The following is a 26,254-nucleotide window of genomic DNA, read 5'->3' on the forward strand; positions in this document are numbered from 1 at the left end:
CCTGTTGTTTGACCCAGCAGTCCATCCACATAAAAACAAGAACTCTGCACCAGCAGGGACGCTTCCACCCCCAAGTCTTGTTGTTATTCATTTTTGTGCCCAAAATCCCATTACAAGATAATTTGAGCAGGAAGGAAGCTATTTAAGAAACACGGTTTCAGACATTTTGACCTTGACCTTGGTTGGATCAGGTTAAAAAAAAGTTTGTTTATTTCAAACCAGTTTATCTGCTGATTAAAGTGATCCCTTCAAAAAAAATCTTATAAATTTTACCTAATCATTCTCGAGATATCATACTCGCAAGAATCTTATAAGTGACTGACAGAAGCACTGACATCACACACAGACATAATGAATTCACCCACCTACTGGTGAAGGCATAAAAAATAATTTATAACTTGGCTGCACTAAACATTTAAACTCTTAAAAGAAATTACATTTGTAATCCATTTATTTTTTAATCTAAACTTCTTGGATATCTGCAACACATTGAGAGGATCAGGTGTGTCTCCTGCTGTTAAAGCTGGACAGAGTCAGGGAAAAACAGCCCATGGCGTTCCCAAGCCATCGTTCTGTTCCTGGGAATCACCACCATTCACCACTGATTCCTCATGCCTCATCTCTAGCACCTGCCATTACTGAAGAATTCTTTGCCTGGAGAGCCAACAATGTGGAATACGTTTACATAGCTCAGTAATAGCATTCAATAATGCCCTATTAGGCTCGTTGTAAATATTCAGTAATGACGTCTAATTTCCTGAGTGGGTTTGGTGGGGTGCCAGACGCCCAGGTGTTTGACTACTTACTGAAAGAGCTGAAGACCTTCATTCCCTCCATCATTTAGAAGCTGGTTACAGAGGAGGACAGATATATGCAGAGGCATTTTGTGAGATTATGCAGTCTTTATGATTATAACCCTCACCACTGATAAATACAATGTATACACACAGTAATAACATATTTGCTATAATATACGAAGGTGAGTCAAAAATGATCTGTGCTCTGGCGGTAGAATTTATTTTAAATAACTTTTAGAAATGACAAATGCATAAGTTTTATAATCAATATAATCAATATTATACTCAATCTAATCTCCTTACTTTTCTGTACACTTTGTTCATCTGTCAACAAGCTTTCGTATTCCTCCATTAAAGAATGTTTTAGCCTGAGCTGTGAGCCACAAATGAGCCGTCTTCACCTGAATCAAATCTTCATAGGGCTGCTTTCAGAAGACATTTACTGTACATTTAGGCATTTGGCAGTTGCCCTTATCCGAACCATAGTCCAATGCCTTAACCACTGAGCTAACCCAGACTCGGAGAAAGCAGGTGAAGTCCAATGGAGCCAAGAGGATGAGAGGATTCTTTAACACCTTAAATTTTTTATTTATTTTTTTGCAGAGTGTCAAGGGTGCACAGGGTGTGGACCGAAGTACGTGTGCAGACATTGTCATGCAAGTTCTCAACGCCCCTCGATAGCAGTACTTTGTGTTTAATCCGAAGTTTAGACTTGAGCTCTTCAATAAGCATCTCACTATAACGAGCACTGTTGATTGTTGAACCTTTTTTTTCATGATAATGTTCCAATATTGGCCCTTAAAAAATCTCAGAAAACTCATTTTGGACTCAGCAATGGTCTTCCATTATGGCAGTGGCCTCTTTCAGCAGAATAATGTGCCCCTTCCACACTGCAAAAACTGTTCAGGAGTAGTTTGAGGATCAAGACGGAGAGTTGTTGGCCTCCAATGTCCCCAGATCTGTGGTATGTTGTGTATGTATAATAGCAAATGTGCTCATTTAAAATGTACTCCTACTAAGACTTGCTCTTAAATACTTTTTAAATTTTAAAGTTTCCTGCTCCAAAATAATTTATGCAGCATGTGTAAAATTCTTATTAGGCTACCGAACTTAACACAGACAGTCAAACTCAATAACGGCTTGTTAAACCAGACCACAGTCTATCTGTATGCTGCATTCTCTAGGTTAGATGCCTTTGTGTCAGGACTTTCATTCTTCATCCTCATAGCTATATAACTTTTCTAACTGTTTGCAAAGTTACTCAATCTTCAATAATTACTAAATACAGTGGAACCTCGGATTACGAGTAACGCGGTTTACGAGTGTTCCGTAAGACGAGCAAAATTTTTAATAATTTTTGACTTGAAAAACGAGCATTGTCTTAGTTTATGAGCACCGGGTATCATGTTTTACGCATGCGCTTCTTGTTTTGACACCGAGCGTCACGTCATCTAAAGTGAGCCAACGGTTTTTCTCTCTTTTGCAGCAGAATTGTGGGTAATCGTCTCTCCTGCTGGGTGAATACACACACACACACATTAACGGAAAGACCGGTTTTAAAACCGTTTAAAAATTAGCAAGGAACATCGCTAGTCACACTCGCGTGAGCGCATACTAACGGGATCACTACTGTAAAGTAAAAAAAATAATAATAATTTAAACAGCTCCTCACCTTTAAAAACAGTCGCGACAGAAAAGAGTTTGTGTGTTTGTTTAGCAACCTGAGAGGAGGGGAGCTGTAAAGCCGAGACCTATCGTCTCCCCTGCTGGGTCTTAGTGCTTGCAGTGTTTTTGAGTGTTTGTGTCTGTGTACCGCAGAGAGTTTGTGTGTTTGTTTGGCAACCTGAGAGAAGGGGGCTGTAAACGCAAGCGAGCCCCCCTTCAGCCCCCCTTCTCTCAGGTTGGCAAACAAACACACAAACTTTTCTCTGTCGCGATTGTTTTCAAATGTAAGGTGCTGTTTAATTTGTTTTTTGTTGTTGTTTTACTTTATAGCAGTGATCCTGTTAGTATGCGCTCACGCGAGTGTGACTAGGGATGTTCCTTGCTAATTTTTAAACGGTTTTAAAAACGGTCTATTCGTTAATATATATATGTGTGTGTGTGTGTGTGTGTGTGTGTGTGTGCACGCACATTTTACACACACACCCTGCGTGCACAAACGGAAACACTTATCTGTCGGGATTTAGTTTTAAATTTTTTTTTTAAGTTTTTTTGGGCTGTAGAACGAATAATTTAAGTTTTTATTATTTCCTACGGGAAAATTAAATTTGGTTTACGAGTGTTTTGGAATACGAGCACGCTTCCGTAAAAGGTCGTTTATGACTTGCTGCATTTCTGTCGAATTAGTCACTTTGTACCAGTGTTTGCTTGTTCTATCAACACAGCTTTTTCTCCCAACACAATATTTTTTATTTGTTACCACGTTATGGTTTATAGATGATATGTGAATTAATCTCGGCTAAAAAATATTTGACATTGCCATGCATTACCAACTGGAATAGCTATGTTCATTAGCAAGTGAGCCAAGAGATTTGGATTCATCCTTTCTCATTTCTTTCTCTGGCAGCCTCCAGGAAAACCAAATCACATGTACTGACTTAATATCATCATTTGTTTTTATCAGCACTCAAAGTTACTTTGGGATGGTGTGAGTTACAATTTTTTTAAAATTTTTTATTGCTCATACATTTAACACGGTAAATGTTAGAGATAGGAATCACCAGGGGCCAACCAATACAATATTACCACGATATTTAGGGGTCATTTTATTTCATGATCTTTTTTATATATAACTATATATATATATATATATATATATATATATATATATATATATATATAGAGAGAGAGAGAGAGAGGAAACAGAGAGAGAGAGTCATGGTGTCCAATGACACGCGCACCCAGACACAAAGAGCAGTCTAAACCTTGAGCTGAGAGAGAAAAAGGAACTTTAACCTCTCTAATGAGACTTGCTTTTGCTTTACACGCGCGCTGTACACACACGCGCACACACACATACAGACACAAAATAAAATATGTTTTACACACACACATGGTCACAGTGGTAAACAGTACACATGTGCACTGATGTTGATTATACCAGTGAGAGACTAGCACAAAGACCCAGCAGGGGAGACGATTACCAACAATCCCACAACGCAAGAGAGAAAAACCGTTGGCTCAGTTGTAATCGCCTGACGCTTAGCATCGAACCAAGAAGCGTGATACATAATACTTGGTACTCGTAAACCAAGACTTGTTCGTTTTTCAAGTTTAAATTTATTAAACATTTTTGCTCGTCTTGCAGAACACTCGCAAAACCGCGTTACTTGCAATCCGAGGTTTTACTGTAGTTTAGAGTGCCCACCTGTAGGATTATAAAGGATTGGCAAGGTTTTACTCCCTTAAATGCAAACAGATATGATTACATAAATTATTTCTAAAATCGATTTTGGAATCAGTGTGCTGATACATGAATTGCTGCACAAAAGAATCACGATACATCACTGAAACCATTTTCCCCTACCTTTATCATCTGCTGTTACCTACTGTAAATGTGTTACTTTGTGGTGCATGGTCAAACACAGTAAATAGCTGGCTGTCACACACAAGGGGAATGTTTCTAAGGAATTGAGAGAACCTACAGTATGTAGACAAGACAAGAACACCTCCTACAGACAGTAATCTGAGACCAGGACTGAACCAGGGACCTTGGAGCTATGAGGCTTGTATCAGAACAAGTGAATCCCTGAATAATCACAGTTCAGTAAAAAAAACAACAACGCTTAAAGAAATCAATTATACTGTAATCATAATCATGTAACATTCCAGCTACAAACCTTGTGTTGCAGCTTATAGATGAATGTGCAGAACCAGAGAAGGGTATATCAGATGTGCTCTCTTATGATGTGGGGACATTTTGCTTCATACAGGAACTGGAGGTATATCTTTTGGTAGAATGATGTTTATCCCGTGATGCAGTTCTTGAGACGTGCCAATGTGCATCAAAGCTGTTCTTTTAGTTCGTCCAACATCTTATCACTGTTGGTATAAACTGTTGGTTTACCTACTAGTCTAGGTTTACCGAGAAAGGAAGTCATTTCACTTCAGATGAAGATGGCTTCTGCAGGTTTAAACCATGCAGTGCATCTTTGTCCACTTTAAGGAACAGCAGTGTTCACAGGAATTGTGTGTGTGTGTGTGTGTGTGTGTGTGTGTGTGTGTGTGTGTGTGTGTGTGTGTGTGTGTGTGTGTGTGTGCGTGCGCGTGTGTGTGTGTGTGTGCGCGCGTGTGCTCTGAGAGAGTGAGCGTGAGTACTCTGTCTTTGAGCATGACTGAATGAGTCACTGGGATACACTGAGCAAATCTTTTGTTCTGCTTTGAAGAGAGATAGAATTTCATAGACGCTTGGGCCATGCATTCTTTGAGACATGTAACCTGTGTGTGTGAGAGAGAGAGAGAGAGAGAGAGAGAGAGAGTGAGGGAACGGGAGAGGGAGAACAAGTGACATGCAACAGATGTCTGATGTGCATCAGCTGTGGTCTGGGTTTTGTACCTATACTTAAAGTCTGTTTCAGTCACCGCTGTAATTATCTGAACCTCGCCATATTTTTGTCAATCCACCTTCCCCCCTTTTCTGTCCTTTTCTCTTTTTACTCTGTTTTCACTATTTCTGCTTCCTGTCATTTTGCTTCATCTTTACACGGGCTCACAGCCCACCACTTCACTAAAATGCTTTCAGAAAAACACGGCATGCCAGTCAGAGGCTCTGTTCCAGATGCAAACTCATCTCCAGGTCCATGTTGAATAGTGCATCTGTACATCTGTTCTCACACACAAACACACTCTCATGGGGACACTTGTGTGTAAGTTGCTGTGATCTGGAATATGTCAGTGTGCTCTAGTCTCTTCAAAACAGATTGGATATGTGTGTTAGTGAGATATGTGTGGACTGCAGGGACTGTGTGGTTAGTTGTATTTTTTTTGTGAGAAAGTGAGTGATGAGAGGATGGGCACAGAAGAGGCATATGAATGAAGGTGTGCGTGTGTGTGTGCGTGCACTGTGCGGAATTAATTTGCTTTACCCCTTCAGCAGGTTCTCATTTCCACAGCCCAAACTTCTTATCCAACTAGAATCAGAATTCTGTACGTGCACAGCTGTGGCCAGAGGGGGCGGTGGAATGAAAAGGTGGAAGGAGAAGAGAGCGTAGACTTGGATTTAATAAGAAGAGGCAATTATAGGACATGAAAGACTTAAGGTTTATTATGTAAATATCAATGACAAGTTGAGCATGAAGGAAAAAAAGCCTTAGAAGCCATGGTTATGGAGTATACAGAACTTAAACAGTTCTGGTCTTTAAAATGTCGCTCTGGATAATAGCGTCTATCAAATGCTGCAAATGTAAAAATGTATGATTGACTGCTGAATTGGACATCAGAGATTGAGTCCACGTATTCTGATGACTATCAATTTTTACATTTCTGTCAGAAGAAATGCCATGGCTGTAGCTTTAAGTGTTTCTTGATTGTTGCTGCAACATTTTTTAGTTGTCCTGTAAGTTTTGGCAATCAAAGGGTTAAGATTAACAAACGTAAACTGTTTTATCTCCTAATGGGTTTTTCTTTTTAACATGTTTTGGAGTCCTACATGAAACTTACAAGTCTATCTGACTTTAAGCAGAGCAAGAAAACATCTTCTGCTAATGCATCTTAGCTTCGTTTATCTCTCTGCAGAACAGATAGCCACGCTGGCCTTCCTTGCATTATCTTCATCTGAAACATGAACAAGCTAAAATTTAAGGAAATGAAACAGCATGGTATTTATTGGAGCTACTTCACTGTACTTTACTAGAAGTGTCTTTGCTGATGTTCAATATGGAGCACATGCAGGCACAGCTTGTATAATTTTATTTAACTTTTATAATGCCCTAATAAGGTCAGCTTTACCCGACATTTTAATGTGTAATTCATTGAAAAAACTAAATTCTAAGATCTAGCAGCTCTATCTGACTGTAATGACATAATGTACACCACATACTGTATATTACTTGTGTCAGGCTACACCCCTTCAATTTCCCAGAGTCACTGCAAGAATGGGTGATACTATAATTAATTGACTATGGGTAAGTGGCACAAGGGTGTATTGCACATAGTCTTACAAGCCATGACAGAGAGACGAGGAGCAAATATTCCTCTTCCTCTTCAAGAACTTAATTTGCTGAAAATGTAACATGAAAAACCCCTATCATACTTATTAAATTTTGTTTGTTGCTGTGTCAATTTGTGTAAAAGATGGCAGTTATATATAAAGCATTGAATTTGCTCTTCATGCTCGTTTGCTCTTAGTCACCAAGAAGTCAATGGTGTAGCAGAAAGCTGATGAAACCTGTGCAGTCTACAAAAACGGATCTATGTAGCGGAGCAGGCTGTTTATATAAAGCCTTGAGGCAGTAGGCAGTGCTGATTAACTGAGCTGTTTTCACTAAATAGCGCATCTTTGTGATGTAGGAGACACACGAGCAGAAAATTAGACCAACCACAGCACTGACATCTCACTCTTCTTTCCATACAATCCCTTTTATCCGGTCGCTTAATTACAGCTGCTGCCAGCATGTTTTGTGACCGCACTTGTGTGTTTCCTCCCTCCAGTGAACCAGAATGACAAAAGAGCATCCATCATAGAGTTTCTGCTTCAGTATGTATTTTATTTTTTCCCAGCCCATGAGAAGGATGCCAAATGTGTGGATTTTGCGTCTAGGGCTAAGATTTTTTTCCGCCCTCTTCTCCTCTCTCTTTCATCCCACAGCACCCAGTCCATTTACTATGGCAGCTGTAAGCTTCACATGCTCCAAGCACAAGCAGGAAAAGATGAAATGCTGCATTCATCAAGTGTTCATTAAAACCGTTGGTGTGTTTTAGAAAGTAAACCCAGTTCCTAATGAATACCAGCCGGCTCGCTTTCTCACGCACAAGTGCACGCTGACACATAAATAGGACGGTGATAAGACAGGCTCGCAGAGCCAGTGTGCTCATACACTCCACTTCATCACACACATATTTCTTTTGCGCTGTAAGAGAGAGAACTTTAGCAGCCTGTAAAGCAGCGAGGTTGTAGATAATGATGTTTTTGTCTCATCCGTCTTAGAATTCTTTCCCTCTCACGGCTTCTCCACCCCCCATCTGATGCCATGCAGAAGATTGTAATCGTAACGGATGATCTAATTATTTGTATAAAATCTGGTGAACTTCCAGTGTGGTTTAGTGAGCCTAATGGTCATGGTGTTAGACTAAAAGACTATTTATCTAAGATTGTTTATTTAATCACCATCAGTAAGTGATTTATCCCAGTCAGGGTAACAATGGATCCAAAGCATAATTACATAGCTTGAAATTGCTGAGTACGAAAATCAAAAGGAGATATCTATACAACCAAGAATTTCTGTCAATGAACTTAAGATGGTTTCCTTAATGCAGCATTAATGAGCAAGAACAAGACACCGTAAACAAAGCGGAACTTCTTACCTTTAAATGCTGTAAATACAGTTCGCTAGGTAGAGTACTTTATTAATCCCAGGGGAAAATTGTAATTTTACAGCAGCCCGTTCACAAATTACACAAACAGCATACAAACGAACAGGATGTAGATATTAAGACGTCGCAGGGCTGGGTAAACATTTTAAATAACTACAAAAAAAAAAGATAAATTACAGAAGAGAATACCTAACGAGCTGTGACCTATGTCAGCTATACTTTACTGCAGTCAATGGGATAACTTAAGAACTGCACAGTGAGGTGCTTTAATGAAGTAATATGTAGTATATTCATAAGAAAAACTCTGATCCCATCTACAGTATGATAGTATGTCCAGTTAAAAATGTTAAGGAGCACCAACAGTTTATACAGAGTGTAAAATGTTCATAAAACCACATTACTGATCTTAACATGCATTTTTCTGTTTTGACAAGGAATACATACAGTACATCATCATCATACTTACAGTACTCATCACAGTTAGCTGGATAGCTCGCTATTAACACAGGTGGACATGGAAGGGATTTTTTTCCTCTACAGTTTGTAGCCCTAATTTACAGAGCTTGGAAACTACAAAATTCTAAGCTCTGAGCTTCCCACATTTAAAGCAAGTTAAATGCGGCATTACCCAAGCTGAGAGATAAACCGAGGTCCCAGGGGCCTGTGAAAAAGCAATGCTACTCTGTCTGTGTTTTGGGACTTCAAGACTTTTTTCAAAAATCTTTGCCTGATGATCTTTTTTTTTTTTTTTTTTAATTATCAGAAATGTAGCTTTTTTTCCCCCTGAATTAAATTGAACAATTCTCAAAAACTGTTCTTAAAATTCTGAATCTTATTTTTGTGCTTATTTAAAAGGCGATTTTAGTGCTGGGGATTTCGGTGTTGTTTGAGGAGAAAAATACCTAAAGCCGCCAATTAAAGTGAGCAGTGGACTGAGAATTGTTTTTTTTCTAACAGTAATCTGCTTATATTGGCATTGGAGCTCAGTGTGAGAGGGATTTGCAGTGGTTGTCTGTTAATTAAGGGTAATTTGCTTAAGATAATGACACTAAATTAAGCAGCTAGTTACTAACATCTAAAGCAGTGGCACTACAGGATAGCATTGCTTTTAATGGTTTTCCCTAATTATGCCCTGATTGACTATGGAATTTTCACACCTTGACTATTTTAGCCTTGATTACATCCTGATTAAGGGAAGTATTATGACAACTGTATCCCCATGAAACCAATGTGTTATGTTGAAGCGTGTCATGTTTGGATACGAGTTCTGATATATGTTTGGCTTAGATAATGTCATAGTCAACTGAGGCCTTTTACACTTCTGTTAAGGATTTGATTTGACTATTAAACTGTCAGGTTTTATGTATGTCTCGAAGACTGTGTCAAGCCTCTAATGCATAAGGCAATTTTGTGTGTAAAGCTCTAAGCACCCTTAAACATCCAGTGAGAGATTCATACAAAGGTGCTCATTATTATTTTGCACCTTTACAGCAACTGCAACAATTTATGCACACAAAGGCCTATAAACCGCAAACAGCAACGACAAATACAGTAAATCTCACAATCTCTTTTAGCATGCCACATTCACATATCCAGCGATTAACCATAACTTTAAAACCGCTGAAGCGTGACACGAATAACATTGATAATATTATTGCAATGGCACCTGTCAAGGAGTGGGATATATTAGTCAGCAAGTGAACAGTCAGTTCTCAGAGATGATGTGTTGGAACCAGGAGGAATTGGAACATAAGGATCTGAGCAACTTTAACAAAAGCCAGACTGTGATATTAGACATCTGGGTCAAAGCTTACAGCAGTTTGATCCACCACCTCTAATGGGCATGTAAGCAACAGACTCGGACCGTGGAGCAATGAAAAGGTGGCCTAGTCGAAGGGATCAGGTTTTCTTTTACATCATCTGGATAGCCAGGTGTGTGTATATCTGTCACAACCTGCACAATATAAAGCAAGTGAATTTGTTGTGTTGAGTGATTTATTGTATGATTTCACACACTAATTCTGATGCCTGGTCTTTCACATTAATAGCCTGTGTTATGTTGTGTCACGTTTTGAAAGAGGGTATTAAATTGATTTATCACCTAACCTTCTACTTGCACCTTCATGCGACTTTGCAGCTAGGCTGCTGAGTAACGGCATGCTGATTGGCTTTAATTAGCTGGTTATGTTTACAGTGCATATTAGTTTTGATTGTATTCATTATGCTTATAATAAATACTGCAGCTGTCAGTGAAATTGAGTAGCTGACTGAGTACAGCTTTTACTACAGAGATTTTTATATAGGATTATAAATTTTTCTTTTAAACGTTATAACTTTCTATATTAAGCATTTACAGTAGTATGCCACCATGAAGTCATTCCTCTTTGGAGGTCATTGTTTGTAAAGCAATGTATATATATACATGCTGTTTGAGCAGGTGTTTTGGTCCACATCTGTATGCAGTACTGTGTCAAAGAACCTCAACATGGTTTGATTAAAATGCACTATGTTAGCTACATAATTAATGGCACCCAAAATCTCAACAAATACATAATTTATGTCGTATTTGGCTGTCCTTACCTGCTGAATTAGACAATCATAAGTTTTTATGTTAACTGCACAGTTAGTATAGAAACACAATAACCAACTACGACATCATTGTACCTGCTTGATCCTGGTTTGGTGATTAAGAATACAACCTAGTGTGTGTGTATATAATGACAGCAAGGACATGGTGATTAATATGATGAGCCAAAGCATCACCAAAATATTTAAAACTAATTAATCCATTTCATTTCACCTTGCAGGGCCAGACAGATCAATCCCTCACAGAATCCTTAATGAGGTTTATTTGCTGCTTTGCAGCAACTCCATGCAAAAGTATAGGGGTTTGTCAGGCTATCCTTTTTCAAACCAACATAGAATCAAGTCTCTTTAGCCCTAAGCATGAAGGCTGGGAATGTGTATAATGTATAGCACATGGAGTAATGAAATGCTAATTGGAATAGGTAATGATTTTAGCAAGACCTTGAAAGAGATGTACTCTCTCACACACTAATCAGGCTTTATTAAAACCCAAGTGTAATTTAATTTCATGCCCTTTTCAGTAAAGTTATCACACATACAGTAGGTACTTCATTATCAGTACTGGACTAGGAAGGCAGCATGGCTTATCGATCATAATCAAGAATTTTGGCCCATTTGAATTCTTTGTTGTCATCCTATCACAAATTTGTTTTGAATTACAGCCATCATTAGGGACACCATTAGAGACATGACAGTAAATCTATTTGTATACATATGATGTGAAGTGGAATCATGCAATCATTTTACCAGTGTAGGAATATTAAAACACATGTACTTGTTACTTGTAAACAGGTCAGGTCAACTACTTGCTGGTTTTCCAAACATAATCGCCACCAACAGCTGCACTCGTGTTGCAAATACAACAATAATAAAATAATAACAATAATAAAAAACAATAATTACACTTTTGTTAACAGAAAGCATTTCTGGTTCTTTTTTTTCTAATAGTAATTTAGAAGACAGGTTTTGTGATATATTGTTCAAATTATTGCGCAAATGTATGTTTTGAAATATTTATGATAGATGAGCTAGATTAAGATCATCCATCTGATCAGCTTACATACCTGTCCAGTACTGTAGGTTGAGCTTGTACACCAGCATGTGGCACATACATTTCTTTTGAGCTCTTGTGATGGTGCAGCAGGTAGCATTGTGTCACAGCTGTGTGACCTCAGTTCAATTCTGAGCTCAGGCTCTTGTCTGTGCATGTTCTTCCTGTGTCAGTGTGGGTGTTCTCCTGAGTTCTCTGATCAAGCCGACTACCACAATGGATGTAAATTAGTGTGTATCCAGATTTTGATTGACTGTAGCTTTAACCCGTATAAAGCAAGTGCTTGAGATGAATCAATTATTGAGTGAATGAATAATTAAGAAAGCCTTCTTTACAGCTCTAATCTGAGGTGCTGCTAAATGGTGATTTTTGAGGCTGGTAACTCTAAATGAACTATGTAAGTTTTGGTCTTGCTTTTCTGGGATGATCTTCATGAGAGCCAGTTTCATCAATGTGCGTGATGGGTTTGCAAAGCACTTGACAATACTGTTCTATTGTAGAACAGCTGATCTTCGTATCTCAAAATAACCACTCACTGTTGTTTTTAGGTTGTTAATTAACCTAATGACATATGTTATGTCATAGTTTTGAAATCTCCAGTATTGTTTTGCATATTCATTATTTTATATTCAGACCATTGCTCCTGCTTAGCTTTTCTGTACGGATACTCGAGAAACATTTGTTAACTGCTTGTTGCCTTAGAAACAGGTGGTTGTCTTGTACTGAACAGGCAGGAAGAAATCTGCAATTCAGAGTAACCTATTAAGAGGGAGAGGAAGAGAGGAGGAATCTGCACTGTGAGAATTTGCAATGCAGGTTTTACTATACAGTAGTGCAGTGTTGCGTTATTGTACAGTAAGGGCCCAGAATTAAACCATGAGGTTTCCAAAACACGTCCTGATTATGGTTATTCCAGTAGTTTAATTAAGGTTGTGAAATTGCAGGTTGGATATGGACGAGTAGATCTCTTTTCCACTGATGTTTATGTGCATCATTGTGTACAGCAGTGATGAGAGTAATGAGATTGTTCAGTATCTCCTCCCAGCTCTTTTACACACAATCAGCCCCTTCTTGTAGCACATCACACTGACGGCACGCTTTTCAGAGCTGAGAGCTAGCAGCAGCCTGCGTGTCCCCGATTAACACAATCCCTCCATGTTCCTCAATGATGAGATAAAGTTGAGCTATATAATAGAAATCTACACATTAATAATTGATCTCTTGGTGTTTTGACTTTGGAATCAGGTGGTGATTTATTTATTTATTTTAAAGAACAAAAAAAAAATTTTTTTTTTTATTTGTTATTGTCCAAGGTGTTTGTGTGATTGTGTATTACATTGACCTGTATAGCTCCCTCAGATTCCAGAAGGTGGTGTAGAGTAATTTGTTGGTCTGACAGTGGTATTAATGTGTGAGCTAGAGAGGGGGATGTGATGTGATGGGAGGTGGCTTTGTGTTTTTGTCTGTGCTGGAGGATAATGACTTTCATCACTTTTCTATAAAGGTTCTTGTTGTGTTAGAGTGCAGTGAGATAAAAAATCAACACCTTCGCTAGGGAATTACTCGAATTTTAAAGGTTAGTTACTCGTTTAAGTAATTCAATATAACATTTTTGCCATTTGATCTAAGATTATCTCTCATGTCTGCTTCTCAGCCTGTTGATGTCTGATCTAAATACGGCCTCTTGCAGTATAGCTAATTTCAATCATGCACCCATTTGCAGTAGACATGTTTGGGGAAACAAGCTCCTTAACAAGCTCAGATGTAGATCGACGGTGCATGACAGTCATACTTGGGCTTGGTGTGTGCGGTGACGAGCGAACGACGCTGAGGGCCATCTTTACACATTAATATTCTCTTCCTGTCTTGAAAGGCTTAGATTGCAAACAGGCAAACAGTGCACTCACACTGGAGACCTCAGCACTGCTTTGTGCATCCTCAATGAGGTGTGTGTGCTTGTATAAAGGCATGTTTTTATATCTTTAGCGGAGACTAAGCGTTAGAATCATTTGGTGACTGTTTTATTAGTGGTGACTGATTTATTTTATTCATTAATTAGCTGCAATGTTATGTCAGTTAGGTCCTAGCAAGGATAGTAAGACAGAAGTGTGTGACACTTGTTACTCAAGCTTACAGCACATTCTCAGTTTGTGTACGGGAACACTGTATAGAAGCAAGGCATTGTAGTTCATGTATTGGAAACTAATGTCTTCCTCTCTGTTTTTTCTTTTTTCCTTTCTGTCCTTCATCTTCTGTCTGTCCCTCTTGGCCCACCTCTCTCTCTCTCTCTCTCTCTCTCTCTCTCTCTCTCTCTCTATCCCTTCTCTCTCTGTCTGTGTTTCAGAGCCGACCGTTTCTGGCTCCTCCCCCGCCACTCAGGAGTTGATGACACGCTTGGGCTTCTTGCTGGGTGAAGGCATCCCAGGCTCTACGCGCATACCTATGGACGAGAAGAATGATAAGAAGGTATTTCATTTTCCTTTTGCAGCTGTTGCTGAAGAATAGAGAAAGACAGAGTGGGGGAAGAGGGGTGTAAAGGACAAGAGAGGCAAATGAGAGACGTAGAATACGGAAATATATAGTTCAAGTAAGAGAGAGGATATACAGGAATCTAAGCATAAGTGAAACAACCCAGCTGTCTGAAGGATGACTGGAGGAGACTTGTTTGAGTTTATAAGAGGAGCTGATCATTGCAACTGGATCATAGACTTATTCCCACTGGAGTGACTCTACTCTTCACATAGGACTAACTTTAATCAGACTGCTGTGTGCGAGCATGTGCTTGTGTTTACATTGCGTTTAAGAGAGGACTTGTCCATAAGTGCACGTTATTGATTTGTGTTCAGCTGTCTAGTGATCCAAAGACATGGAGTGTGTGTAAGGCAAATAAAGTGCATGTTATGAAGGCTCTTTCTTATACCTGACGGAGATAAGTAGTCTGTAACTGTGAGGAAAAAAAACTTTCAATTAATAATTCCTTGTGCATTCTGTTTGTAATCACTACATCTTAAATGGTTTTAAAACATGTTATTTATATTATTGCCCTGAAGAAAATTTTTGTTAATAGAAGAGATGAGGGTGTTGCAAACAACATCTAGGTGATATAAGGCTTATTGGTGAACAAATATTTCGAAAGTGCAACTGGTCAGTAATCAGTACTGATGATGTGTTTATTTTTTTAATGTTATGTTTAAAAAATGAGTTCATGTGTTTTTCCATTTCTCCATTTGACCAACTGTCAACTTTCAATCATGGATCAAATCGTATTAAGAAAAAACATATATATAAATATAACTTTTATTCATATCAATCTATATATCATATCATTAATCATATTAATAAAACAAATATTATTAATGAATCTCCCAATTTTATTAAGTATACTCCCCAATTAGTCTAACAGTTGTTTTTTCACAGTTATTCTAGCAGTAATTTTCCCGGTTTACTGATTAATTCTTTTATTAACTTGGAAAGCGGTGTTGCCAGACTAGCTGTTAGCATGTTCTGTTCCACTAAGTGGCTTATCTGAAACACAACTGAGAGAGAACTACAGTGTTTTCTTTTTGACACGCTTATGCTGTGTGTGTCGTCCATGCGTCTGTGTGAGCACTGAGGTGAGCTATATTACTACAACACTTCTCCCAGAGCAGCATTTTATTAGGTGTTCCTTTAAAGAATTACCACACATTGAAGGATCGGATTTTTGTTGATAAAGTCTTCCTCCACCATGCACCAGCTAAATTAGGGACGAAAGTAAACGTTGCGATCGATGCACTCAACAGAAGTCTACGTATTAACGTAATTGGCGTAATCGATTATTTTGAGACGTCAATGCAGCCCTAGTGTGCATGTACAGAGCTTCATGACATATCTGAAACAGCCAGTCAGAGTTAATTTTCTGTAGTCTCTGATTGGTTAGTTTTGTCACATGTCATGCTGTGCCAATCAGAGTAAGCACGGGGTTGCTATGGTAAAACGGCAAAATACAGTGCGAGCAGGTTTAGAAAAGCGAGTTTACTCTCAGGGATGACTGATGAATATAATGCTATATATTAGCTGTATGATTGTCCTTTTAACTGCAAAATGTAATGTTTTGAGTCAAGGCTTATACTTTATCTTTATTGAAAAACAAAACATAAAAAATTCCTGATGTAAGGGAACCACTCGAGACATTTTACTATCATAATGTATCAAATCACATCATATTTTCCCATCTTTAATGTTTATAGTTGCCTCAGTGAGCTGCTGCTCATTAGGATGCACTTTTATAACATCTAGATTACATCTTACTTTAATCAGGACAGCTTCATATAAAGAGGTCTTAGAGGTCATCAAGACGTGTCTGTTAATGTGTCATTTTTTTTAGCCACATGATTTCAGTGTTCTTAGCGTTAAATGAACCGTGTCTGAGCAGCCCTATGAGGAAGTGCATTTTCCCAGCCAATCAGAGCACAGGGACCAGAAATGCGTGGACAAGTATAAGATTGTCAGTTAGCAATGACATTATCTTTTTTTCCCGCAATTTTCTTCTTAATTTAGTCGTGTCCGATTCCTCCCCGTCACTAGGGGGCTCCCACTACCTCTCAGTCGGGAGGGCCGAAGACTATCACATGTTTCCTCAATGCCAGTCGACCGCATCTTTTTTGAACTGCTGGGGGCGGAGTAACACACTCGGAGGACAGCGCTATCCGCTTCTTTCACTTGCATGAGCTCATAGACACCCCTGATTGGCTGTAAAGCACTAAGTACCACTCATCCCTTCCCTGTGAGAGAGCTCGGCCAATCAGCTCTCTCTAAACCTCCGGCTGCGAGATTCGAACTTGCGATCTCCAGATGATAGGGCTACACTTGGAGGCCTAGCAATGACTTTCTCAATATTTAGCAATCTGTTCTTCACAGAAAAAGGCAGAGCTCGGCAGAACTATGTAAAGTTGAGCTGAACTAGGCTATGCTGAGTATTGAGCTGGAGGGACGGTCTCTTGGTATACTGAATGAGATCATAATAGAGAGAAAGTCTGATTTTCTTGTTTAAGCTCTGGCTAATACAAAAATTATTAAACAGCAGCAAATGTTTTGCTCTCATGTTTGAAGAACAAGAAGTGATGGAGACCCATCTGAATATCTAAATATGTTTAAAAGGTAAAGAGTTTTGCATAAGCAATGATTCAACCTCAACTATTCGTCTAATCAAAAATATTATTTTAATATTAAATTTGTCTCTTTATTTCCACTTTCATGAAATACTTTTGAAGTGGATATTCAGACAGTAATAGCAGTTGGTGACTCCCACAAATGAGGCTCTGGGTTGCAGATTGGACAGCTCGGGGCTCAAACCCTGCTACCACTGCGTCTCCACTTGAACTGCTGAAATATATACCCTGCCTTTGAGATTCAATTATGTGGATCAAATTGTGTGGATTCGCAACAAGATGGGCATCTGGCGTGATCTTGTGGCTCAAATGATCCAATGTGGTGACCCCTAGAATATAAAGGACAAAGCACAAGAAAAAAAATCAAACAATGCATTTAAGTTAACTTGTCATAACTTTCTCACCAGTTTTAGGGCTAGAATATTAATATACAGTAGGTGTGCTTTGCTAACATTTTTTAAATATGTATAAGTACATTAATTTTAAAATCTTTCTGAGTTCTTGTTTGTCCAACTATATGAAGTCAAAAGTTGAATTTAATGGAAATCTTTGCATTCTCACTGATTTCCAGAAATGTAACATGTAAATCTATAAGACAGAATTTCATATTAATTTAATTGTGATATCTCAGTAAAACCTGTTACTTGATGTAAATCTAATAATAATTAAGTTCAAGTAAACAGTTGGCTTCATTGACGGGTTATAATTCATTCTCTGTTATAGTTAAAGTATGTTTGTTTAAATCAGTCAACAGCCTCTGATCAGCCCTTTCCTACAAACTCTGCAAGTGAATTAGTCTTAAAACCCACTCATTATACACACTTACGCCAGTCTCAAAACACCATGTTGTAGAACTCACCTGCATCAGAAGCTGCGTGTGCCCGTTTGCTTGCAACTGATCAGCAGGCACTCATATTTAAGTTCAGTTTGATGATACTTGCCACAATACTTACTTGGACAATATAAATTAAATCGGCACCTAGGTATCGTGATATCATATCGGGTGTTCACTGGCGATTCCCATCATCAGTCAATGAAAGCTATGAAAAGCTTCAAACTCTAAATAGAAAAAACACTATCATGAATTATGTAATTTAATAGAGCTGGAGGTGGAGAAATACAAACATAGCCTGAAAAAAAAACTTCTACAAAGACAGAAAAACCTATAACCAACAGTAGGGACTTGTGAGGTTCTCCAAGGCCAATGGAATAAGTTGACATTTGTTAAACATTTAAATGCCATACAGATTGCTCGATTGTTAATATCTTAGCACACACGTCTGAACACTTGTGATAGTGAAGTGACATCTGCAAACCCTGTTTAGTTGACTTCAGAAGGGTATGCAAACTTCTGCACTGAAATGTGAGGAGATTAGGACATTCTTTTTATATATATATATATTATACACACACTTCATACAGTGCATCCGGAAAGTGTTCACAGCGCATCACTTTTTCCACATTTTGTCACAGCCTTATTCTAAAAAGAATTCATTTTTTCCCCTCAGAATTCTACACACAACATCCCATAATGACAACATGAAAAAAGTTTACTTGAGATTTTTGCAAATTCATTAAAAATAAAAATTTAGAAAGCACATGTACATAAGTATTCACAGTGTTTGCAAAATTGAGCTCAGGCGCATCCTGTTTCCCCTGATCATCCTGTTTCCCATAATCATTCTTGAGATGTTTCTGCAGCTTAATTAGAGTCCACCTGTGGTAAATTCAGTTGATTGGACATGATTTGGAAAGGCACACACCTGTCTATATAAGGTCCCACAGTTGACATTTCATGTCAGAGCACAAACCAAGCATGAAGTCAAGGAATTGTCTGTAGACCTCCGAGACAGGATCTCGAGGACAACCATCTCTGCAGCAATCCACCAATCAGGCCTATATGGTAGAGTGGCCAGACGGAAGCCACTCCTTGGTAAAATGCACATGGCAGCACGCCTGGAGTTTGCCAAAATTCTCACGTCTGATTGGACCCTCTGGCCACCCATATAGGCCTGATTGGTGGATTGCTGCAAAAATGGTTGTCCTTTTGGAAGGTTCTCCTCTCTCCACAGAGGAGCTCTGGAGGTCGGACAGAGTGACCATCGGGTTCTTGGTCACCTCCCTGACTAAGGCCCTTCTCCCCTGATCACTCAGTTTAGATGGCCGGCCAGCTCTAGGAAGAGTCCTGGTGGTTTCTAACTTATACCACTAACGGATGATGGAGGACACTGTGCTTATTAGGACCTTCAAATTTTTCTGTAAATTCCTTTGACTTCATGCTTGGTTTGTGCTTTGACATGAACTGTCAACTGTGGGACCTTATATAGACAGGTGTGTGCCTTTCCAAATCATGTCCAATCAACTGAATTTACCACAGGTGGACTCCAATTAGGCTGCAGAAACATCTCAAGGATGATCAGGGGAAACAGGATGCGCCTGAGCTCAATTTTGCAAACGCTGTGAATACTTATGTACATGTGCTTTCTCAATTTTTTTATTTTTAATAAATTTGCAAAAATCTCAAGTAAACTTTTTTCATGTTGTCATTATGGGGTGTTGTGTGTAGAATTCTGAGGAAAAAAATGAATTTAATCCCTTTTAGAATAAGGCTGTGACATAACAAAATGTGGAAAAAGTGATGCGCTGTGAACACTTTCCGGATGCACTGTATAGCCCCAGTGTCAGTAATGATAAATAAAATTAGCTGTGCCATACACCTCCTTATTTGATCAGGTGATTGGAATCAAGCACCAGTTTAGCAGCTTTTTACAGAAGGACCTGATGTGATCAGATGCTGCTGAATAATTGGAAGAGAAGGGAAGAGAGTAGAATCAAGACAGATTGGGTTTCAAAGTTTTGTGAGGGTTTAAACTTTGGAGCAGTTTTGTCCTTGTATTGTTTTGGTACAGATGAATAATGTGCCGAGTGATCTTACTCCAAACACGTGTCTGTGTGTGTGACTAATGAGAAGCTGATTTATTTGCTGAAACGGCGGATGCGGCTGGATCTGTTTGGAGTGTGAAAAAAACTGAACTCGGAATGAACTCTCAGCACTCGCCTCAAAAGGGAATCTGTTGATCGGCATGTGGTTTATTGGTTCAAGGCTTTGATATTTATCTTTAAGCTTAATTTTCGTAGACCGTTTGTCTGTAGTCGTAAAGCCATTTCTCTCTCCCTTACTCCTCTCTCTCTCTCAGTATTATCAGAAAGCTGAAAAAGATACCAGCGTTTACATGATCGAATTTAACAGTGTGTGTACATGAAACATCAAAGCTTAAAAGCCTGCCTGTGTGCTTGTGTGTGTGTGTTTTTAGTGCTCAGTGAATCAGGGGGTGAGTCCTTGCTCTACTCTGACCAGTAGTACAGCGTCTGCGTGTACAGACAGCCCGTGCTCCACTCTGAACAGCAGCTCCACTCGTCCCAATGCCAGCCAGCGCAGCCCCAGCGGCACGATCACCAGCCCCAGCTCCACGCTAGAGAGCAAGGACAGCGGCATTATAGGTATCTCACTACTTCTCACATACACACACATTATTATTCTTTCAACCACTGCAGCTCTGCTGCCCCATTATCCGCTTTCAGCTTCATTCAAGAATAATGTTTTACATACACACACACACACACACACACACACACAGTTCTTCTGTGGCAGTTCTCAGCTACATTCACAAATTCTATTAGGACACTCTGACATTCACACCCTGTATACGAGGTATCATTGTTCTTTTCTGAGTTACTGTATTATACATGAATATGGCATCAATCTTTTATTCGCTGTCTATTGTTGTTGCGAAATGGTGATCCATGGTACTTTTGCTGTAAGCCATTTTCTGAATGGTTCATGCCTGATCAAAAGATTTAATGTATAGGTTATTTTCTTAATTATACTCCAATGCAGCTGAAACGTTAGAGGTGCTCTCAGATATTTGTTATTGCTTCATGAAATAAAAAATGTTCTTCAAACGTAATTTCAGATTTATTATTTGATAGAATATGTTTACAGCTCTATAGCTAGAACAGGCTGTTGTTGCACTTGTTGAAATACTAGAACTGTGGTTTGATTTTAGTCGCATTTTTATTTCTGGCGAATGCATATACACATTGAAAGCAAGTGAAATATGTTTATAGTGGATTTTTATTTCCATAAATCACTCTGTCAGATCTAAGTGAGCAGCGTTCCTGTTTATCACATCTGCCGAGTGACAAAACATGCTTCTGCTAATAACCACAAAAACTAAATTGCAACTATTCTGGAGTACCACTTACGGCTTTAGCAATAATCGCAATAATGTTACAGTTGTGCTGTGAGGGGAAAAAAAAAACAATAAAGCATTAATTAAATCTTTGTGGAGTGAGACATAATGAGAGGGAAAAAGATAAAGGGTTTAATGCTGTTCAAGAACATGAGAGAATATGCTGTTTGGAATATATATATTTTTCCCTTTACTGGGTGATGTGGGCTTTTTTCCCGCTCTATAATGAAAAGCTGAACTCATCTCCTGCTCTCTGATACCCAAGATTAAAGTTTTTTCCCCTCAGAGTGAGTGATTCTGCATAGCAGCAAGAATTTTCTCAAGGATTGCACACATCCACTTATTATTTATCAGGAAAGGTCTTTACAGCATGTTGTATTTGTTTGTAGCATGGAGACACACTTCTGTATGAATGTCTATGGAATATTCGCCTAGACAAAATATACCAGTTTGCAATTCAAATTAACTATTTGTTAAAATTGCATGCTACATATGTAAATATTTTACATAAAATATTACATATTTTAAAAGATGCATTAATGTAGAATTTCTTTCCCCTTTCAAGCCTTGAGCTTTTTGTTTTGTTGCTGGCATGATTTCCTTTCTTTTCTTGGTCTTAACAAGTGCTGCAATGTAGAAAATCCTTAATGTCATTTTTACGAAACCAGACACACTGATGAAGAGAAAAAAGATAAAGATAGAGTATAAGACAGGAAATGATTGCTCCCTGTATTTAAAGAGTATCTCAGATTTTTCGGCAGGTCTGTGTTTTCCAGCTTTCAAGCTATCTGAAAAAACTGGAAAAGATTACAGGGTTTATTTTTATGTTCTTCCTTTTTACAAGGCTTCTAGTCTGTTCTGATAAATGGATATTTTGAATAATGACATGTCTAACTGCACTGGGTTTTAATTTGAGTTTGTTCTTTGGTTTCTGTCATCCTAAATGGACACATTGTCATTCTGCATCATTGTGGTTTATGATGCATTAACCTTAGTGTTGTCTGTTCACACGTTTTATATGATTTACGTACAACACGATTGTTTTTTGTAGGTAATTGAATGCTTTATTCAAAAAAAGCATCAAGACAGGATATGGTATAGAATTACTAATTGTACCTATGACTTTATAAAGTGTACACTGTGTACCTGCTGGGGCGGTGAGAATCACCTGGATGCCATCACCATGTGATGCCATCATCATCTTTTGACACAGTCAAAAAGTGATGTGTGACAGTATTCACAATGAATACTGTTTTCATACATGCATTTCTCCATCCAAGTTTTTTTTTTTCTTTTTGAGCTCTTACTGGGTTGGAGCAGTCTTAGAATGTTGTCAGACTTTGTATATAAAAAAATCTACACACCTCTGTTAAAATCTCAGGTTTTTGTAAAGTAAAAGCTTGGCACTAAGATAAATAATGTCGGGTCTTACCCGAGCTTTAACATGAAACTGCATAGTGTACAAATAAAGCGACTATCACAACTTTCAATTCAATACAATGTTTTCTGTATGGGACTTTTGATAATGCTCATTGTCACAATGTAGCTTAATAGAATACATTTTTAGGGTATAAATTAGACTTTATAGACTATAACTATCAGTGTACATGATGAGCAGGCCGAGGGCGACGGTGGCAATCAAAAACTCACTGTGATTGCAATAGGAAAAAACCTTGAGAGGAACCAGACTCAACAGGGAACCTCATTTGGGTGATGGAGGATTTCCTCTATTTCTAAGTGCTTTTCATGTATATAACTTTGGGAGAACTATCGAAAACTTTTTGGGGCAAAAAAAAAAATAAATCAAAAACTTAAGGTACATTAACCTGGTTGCATATGTGTCCACAGTCCCTGAACTAATACTCCTTTTCTATGGATATGTTTTATCCTGACTTGGCAATATTTTCCCATGAGTTCTTGTAGATCTATCAAATTGTGAGGACATTTCGTGTGCACCGCCCATTTCAGGTTTTAGTTGGATTGTTCAGGGCTGTTGCTAGGCCATTCAAATACATAAATCTTTGGTTATCCATTCCTTTGTTAATTTGCAAATAGGGTTTGGGACATTTGCATGCTTAAAGTTGATTTTTTTTATATTCAGCTTGCTAGGGGACATTTATTTTTTTTTTTTAGTTTTTTTAGACTAAAATCACTTTGAATCTATAGCTATTCATGATTCATTCTACTTCTCTAAAATCTCTAGTTCTGGCTGAACAGCAGAAACCCTAAAAAACACGATGCTTCTACCACCATGCTTTATCATGGTTCTTTTGGTCATGCGCTTTTATTTTGCATCAAACAAATCTGTTGAAATTATAGAATTATTATCATTTTAGAACTTTGACTTATCAAACCATGACACATTATGTCTTGTGGGTTAAGGTGATTAAGTCCAGCAAAGTGATAAATGTATGTTTGAGAATTGCCCACTCTGCCCTGTACCCCACTACTGTACTGAAAGGATCTTTTCCAATGTCTCACCTGATTAATATCTTTTAATACAAACAAGATACTGTTTATGATTTGTGTTTTTTAGCCTTTAGATCATTCTTTCAAGCGATCTGATGAAAACAAGATGATGTTAAAAATATGTATAGTTTAATAATATCAATAATATGTTCAGAAACCATGGGTTTAACTAGAAGGTCCAATAAGATACATTTGAACACATGCAACTTAAATTAGCCCATCACCAGAGTGCAAATTATTTTTAGCTGTCAAAGCTTTCAAGGAAACCTATTTGAGCTCAGCATCTCGTTTAGACATGTAAGGGAAATTATAGCACACACATGCACCTTTTTATTAAGGGTGAAATATGTTTGAGCAACCAAAGATTTGCCCTGGATTGATTTTTTTTCCCCCACATTTTCCTCAAAGTGGATTGTACAAAACGCACTGTATTATCACTGTAGGTATATACAGTAGTTATCCTAATAAGATATATTCAGATGTTAAGAAAAAAAGAGTTTATTGTGGAATTCAGCAATTTCTTCATCTATTTGCAATGCCATCAAACGGAAATAGCAAGCTTTTTGGAGCTTGTTTTTCACTCAGTTGCAGACAGCATTACTTATGTGCTCTTTCCTGTACAGCTACCATCACTAGCTCTTCTGAAAATGACGGGTCCAGTCTGGAGTGGAGTAGAGAAGGCAGTGTGAGGATTACCGGGCATCATGTACTGGCGCCGCCCACCATGCGCACAGAAACCTGCTCTCCTGTGGCCGAGGAAGAAGTGCCCACTTCCTCCACGGAGGCCTCTGGGGCTATCAGAAATGCAGCCACGGCAGCAGCGGGGGCTGTGGCTTCAGGATTTAATGCTGAAGGACCGGTCCACTATCCAACACAGAACTCCTCCAGTCTTATGTTGCCCAGACCCAACTCGGTGGCAGGTACAGTGTGAAGCTTTTGTTTTTATTTTCTGTTCACTTTTTCATTATTAATAATGCTTGTTTTTGTGCAATACCGTATTAGTGATATTAATGAAGTGGTGCTGCTTGTGCAGTTTGTGTGTTGCTTTTTCCATCACATTAATTTTTGAGTCTGTCGATTTTGTGATCGGACTTGAGGCTTTTGCAAAAAATACACAGAACATATACAGAGCTAATTGATTCACGGGGGGGAGGTCAGAAACTTGTTTTCCTTTATAAAGTTGTGGGCGTCTTGTGAACTGTGAGGGAGTAACACCTTCTACTGTTGGTGAGACTTGGGATACTCACTTAAAACTTAAGCATAGAGAGCTAATGAGCAAGAAAGTTCTGTGGATTGTGGTGTTTTCATGTTTGTGTGCTTGAGAGAGAGTTGGAGAAATAGAACATGATGCATTCTGTCTTGGATATTCTAGTCACCTTTGTTAGTTTTTGTGCTGTGCTTACAGAGCTACACAGACTTTTCCTGAAATACATGCAATCTGGTTAAGACTCTCTAGGTTCTATGTTTCTGATACTACCAGTGAAAATGGCATGAATGCTACTTCATTTTGTTTGCTCTGACAGTACATTAAGCAACGCGTTATTCCCATAACAGACATTAAAAGAAAGCATGTGGCAGTGCAGCAATTTTACAGCTTATTGTAACAAAATTAAATTAGTGGGGGAAAAAATATTGCATCCAAAACTCATGTTGTTGCTACAGTTCTGTGAGAGATTGAAAAAGGGAAGAAATTATCACTGTACTGGGACATTTTCCTGCTGGAGAGTCGGATTGGTGGTAATTAATTAAAGGGGACAGTTAAAATTGACTTGAGTGTCCCATGTATGCTATGCGTGTTTCTCGCATGTGTATTAGACTGAAGAAAACCGTGTTCATGTGAGAGCTTTTATATAAGTGTTTACTGAGTTGCATTTACTTTGCACGCTGTTTGTCTTTAGTGTCTTTAGCATTACACTTTACTGTGCATTTTACAGATTCATAACCCACGCTGCACTGCCTCTGAACTGCAGACTCTGCAGCGTCCACACACTCACTCACACTGACAGCTTTCTCTCTTCTAGACATTAACTCCTATCTCAATTTCACTCACTCATTTGCACACACAATAACATCTCTCTCTCTCTCTTTCTCTCTCTCTTTCACTAACACACACACACACACACACACACACACACACACACACACACACACAGTAACACACCTCACACAAATAATCTATCTCTGGGCCAAAAAAATAATAGCCTTGTCCTCTGAGCCATATCACCATGTGAGATGTCTCTGCTTCAGGTCCTGTCTGGATGATGTCATCTTTAGAGACAAGAGAGTCACATCTTTGAATTCGTTTACAGGTGATTTTGGTGCCCTTCAAAAACAGTCACGTTCAAAAGTTAGTACCCCCTCATTTTTTGTCTGATCATACCGATTGTCTGTAATAGGCAAATCCAAACTTAAATG

At 38.5% G+C, this 26,254-nt stretch overlaps 1 protein-coding gene across 3 annotated transcripts in view; it reads left to right on the plus strand.

The window, feature by feature from the left end:
• Positions 1 to 26,254, plus strand: part of tanc1b (tetratricopeptide repeat, ankyrin repeat and coiled-coil containing 1b) — a 136,357-nt gene that overhangs the window by 61,124 nt on the left and 48,979 nt on the right. For all 3 annotated transcript variants that reach the window (XM_053495887.1, XM_053495888.1, XM_053495889.1), the window contains 3 exons: positions 14,312 to 14,433; positions 20,432 to 20,618; positions 24,463 to 24,759. In XM_053495887.1, coding sequence (XP_053351862.1) covers positions 14,312 to 14,433; positions 20,432 to 20,618; positions 24,463 to 24,759 — 606 coding nt within the window. The remainder of the gene's footprint in view (positions 1 to 14,311; positions 14,434 to 20,431; positions 20,619 to 24,462; positions 24,760 to 26,254) is intronic.

This window comes from Clarias gariepinus, chromosome 5, assembly GCF_024256425.1.
Source record: "Clarias gariepinus isolate MV-2021 ecotype Netherlands chromosome 5, CGAR_prim_01v2, whole genome shotgun sequence".
Taxonomy (NCBI): domain Eukaryota; kingdom Metazoa; phylum Chordata; class Actinopteri; order Siluriformes; family Clariidae; genus Clarias; species Clarias gariepinus.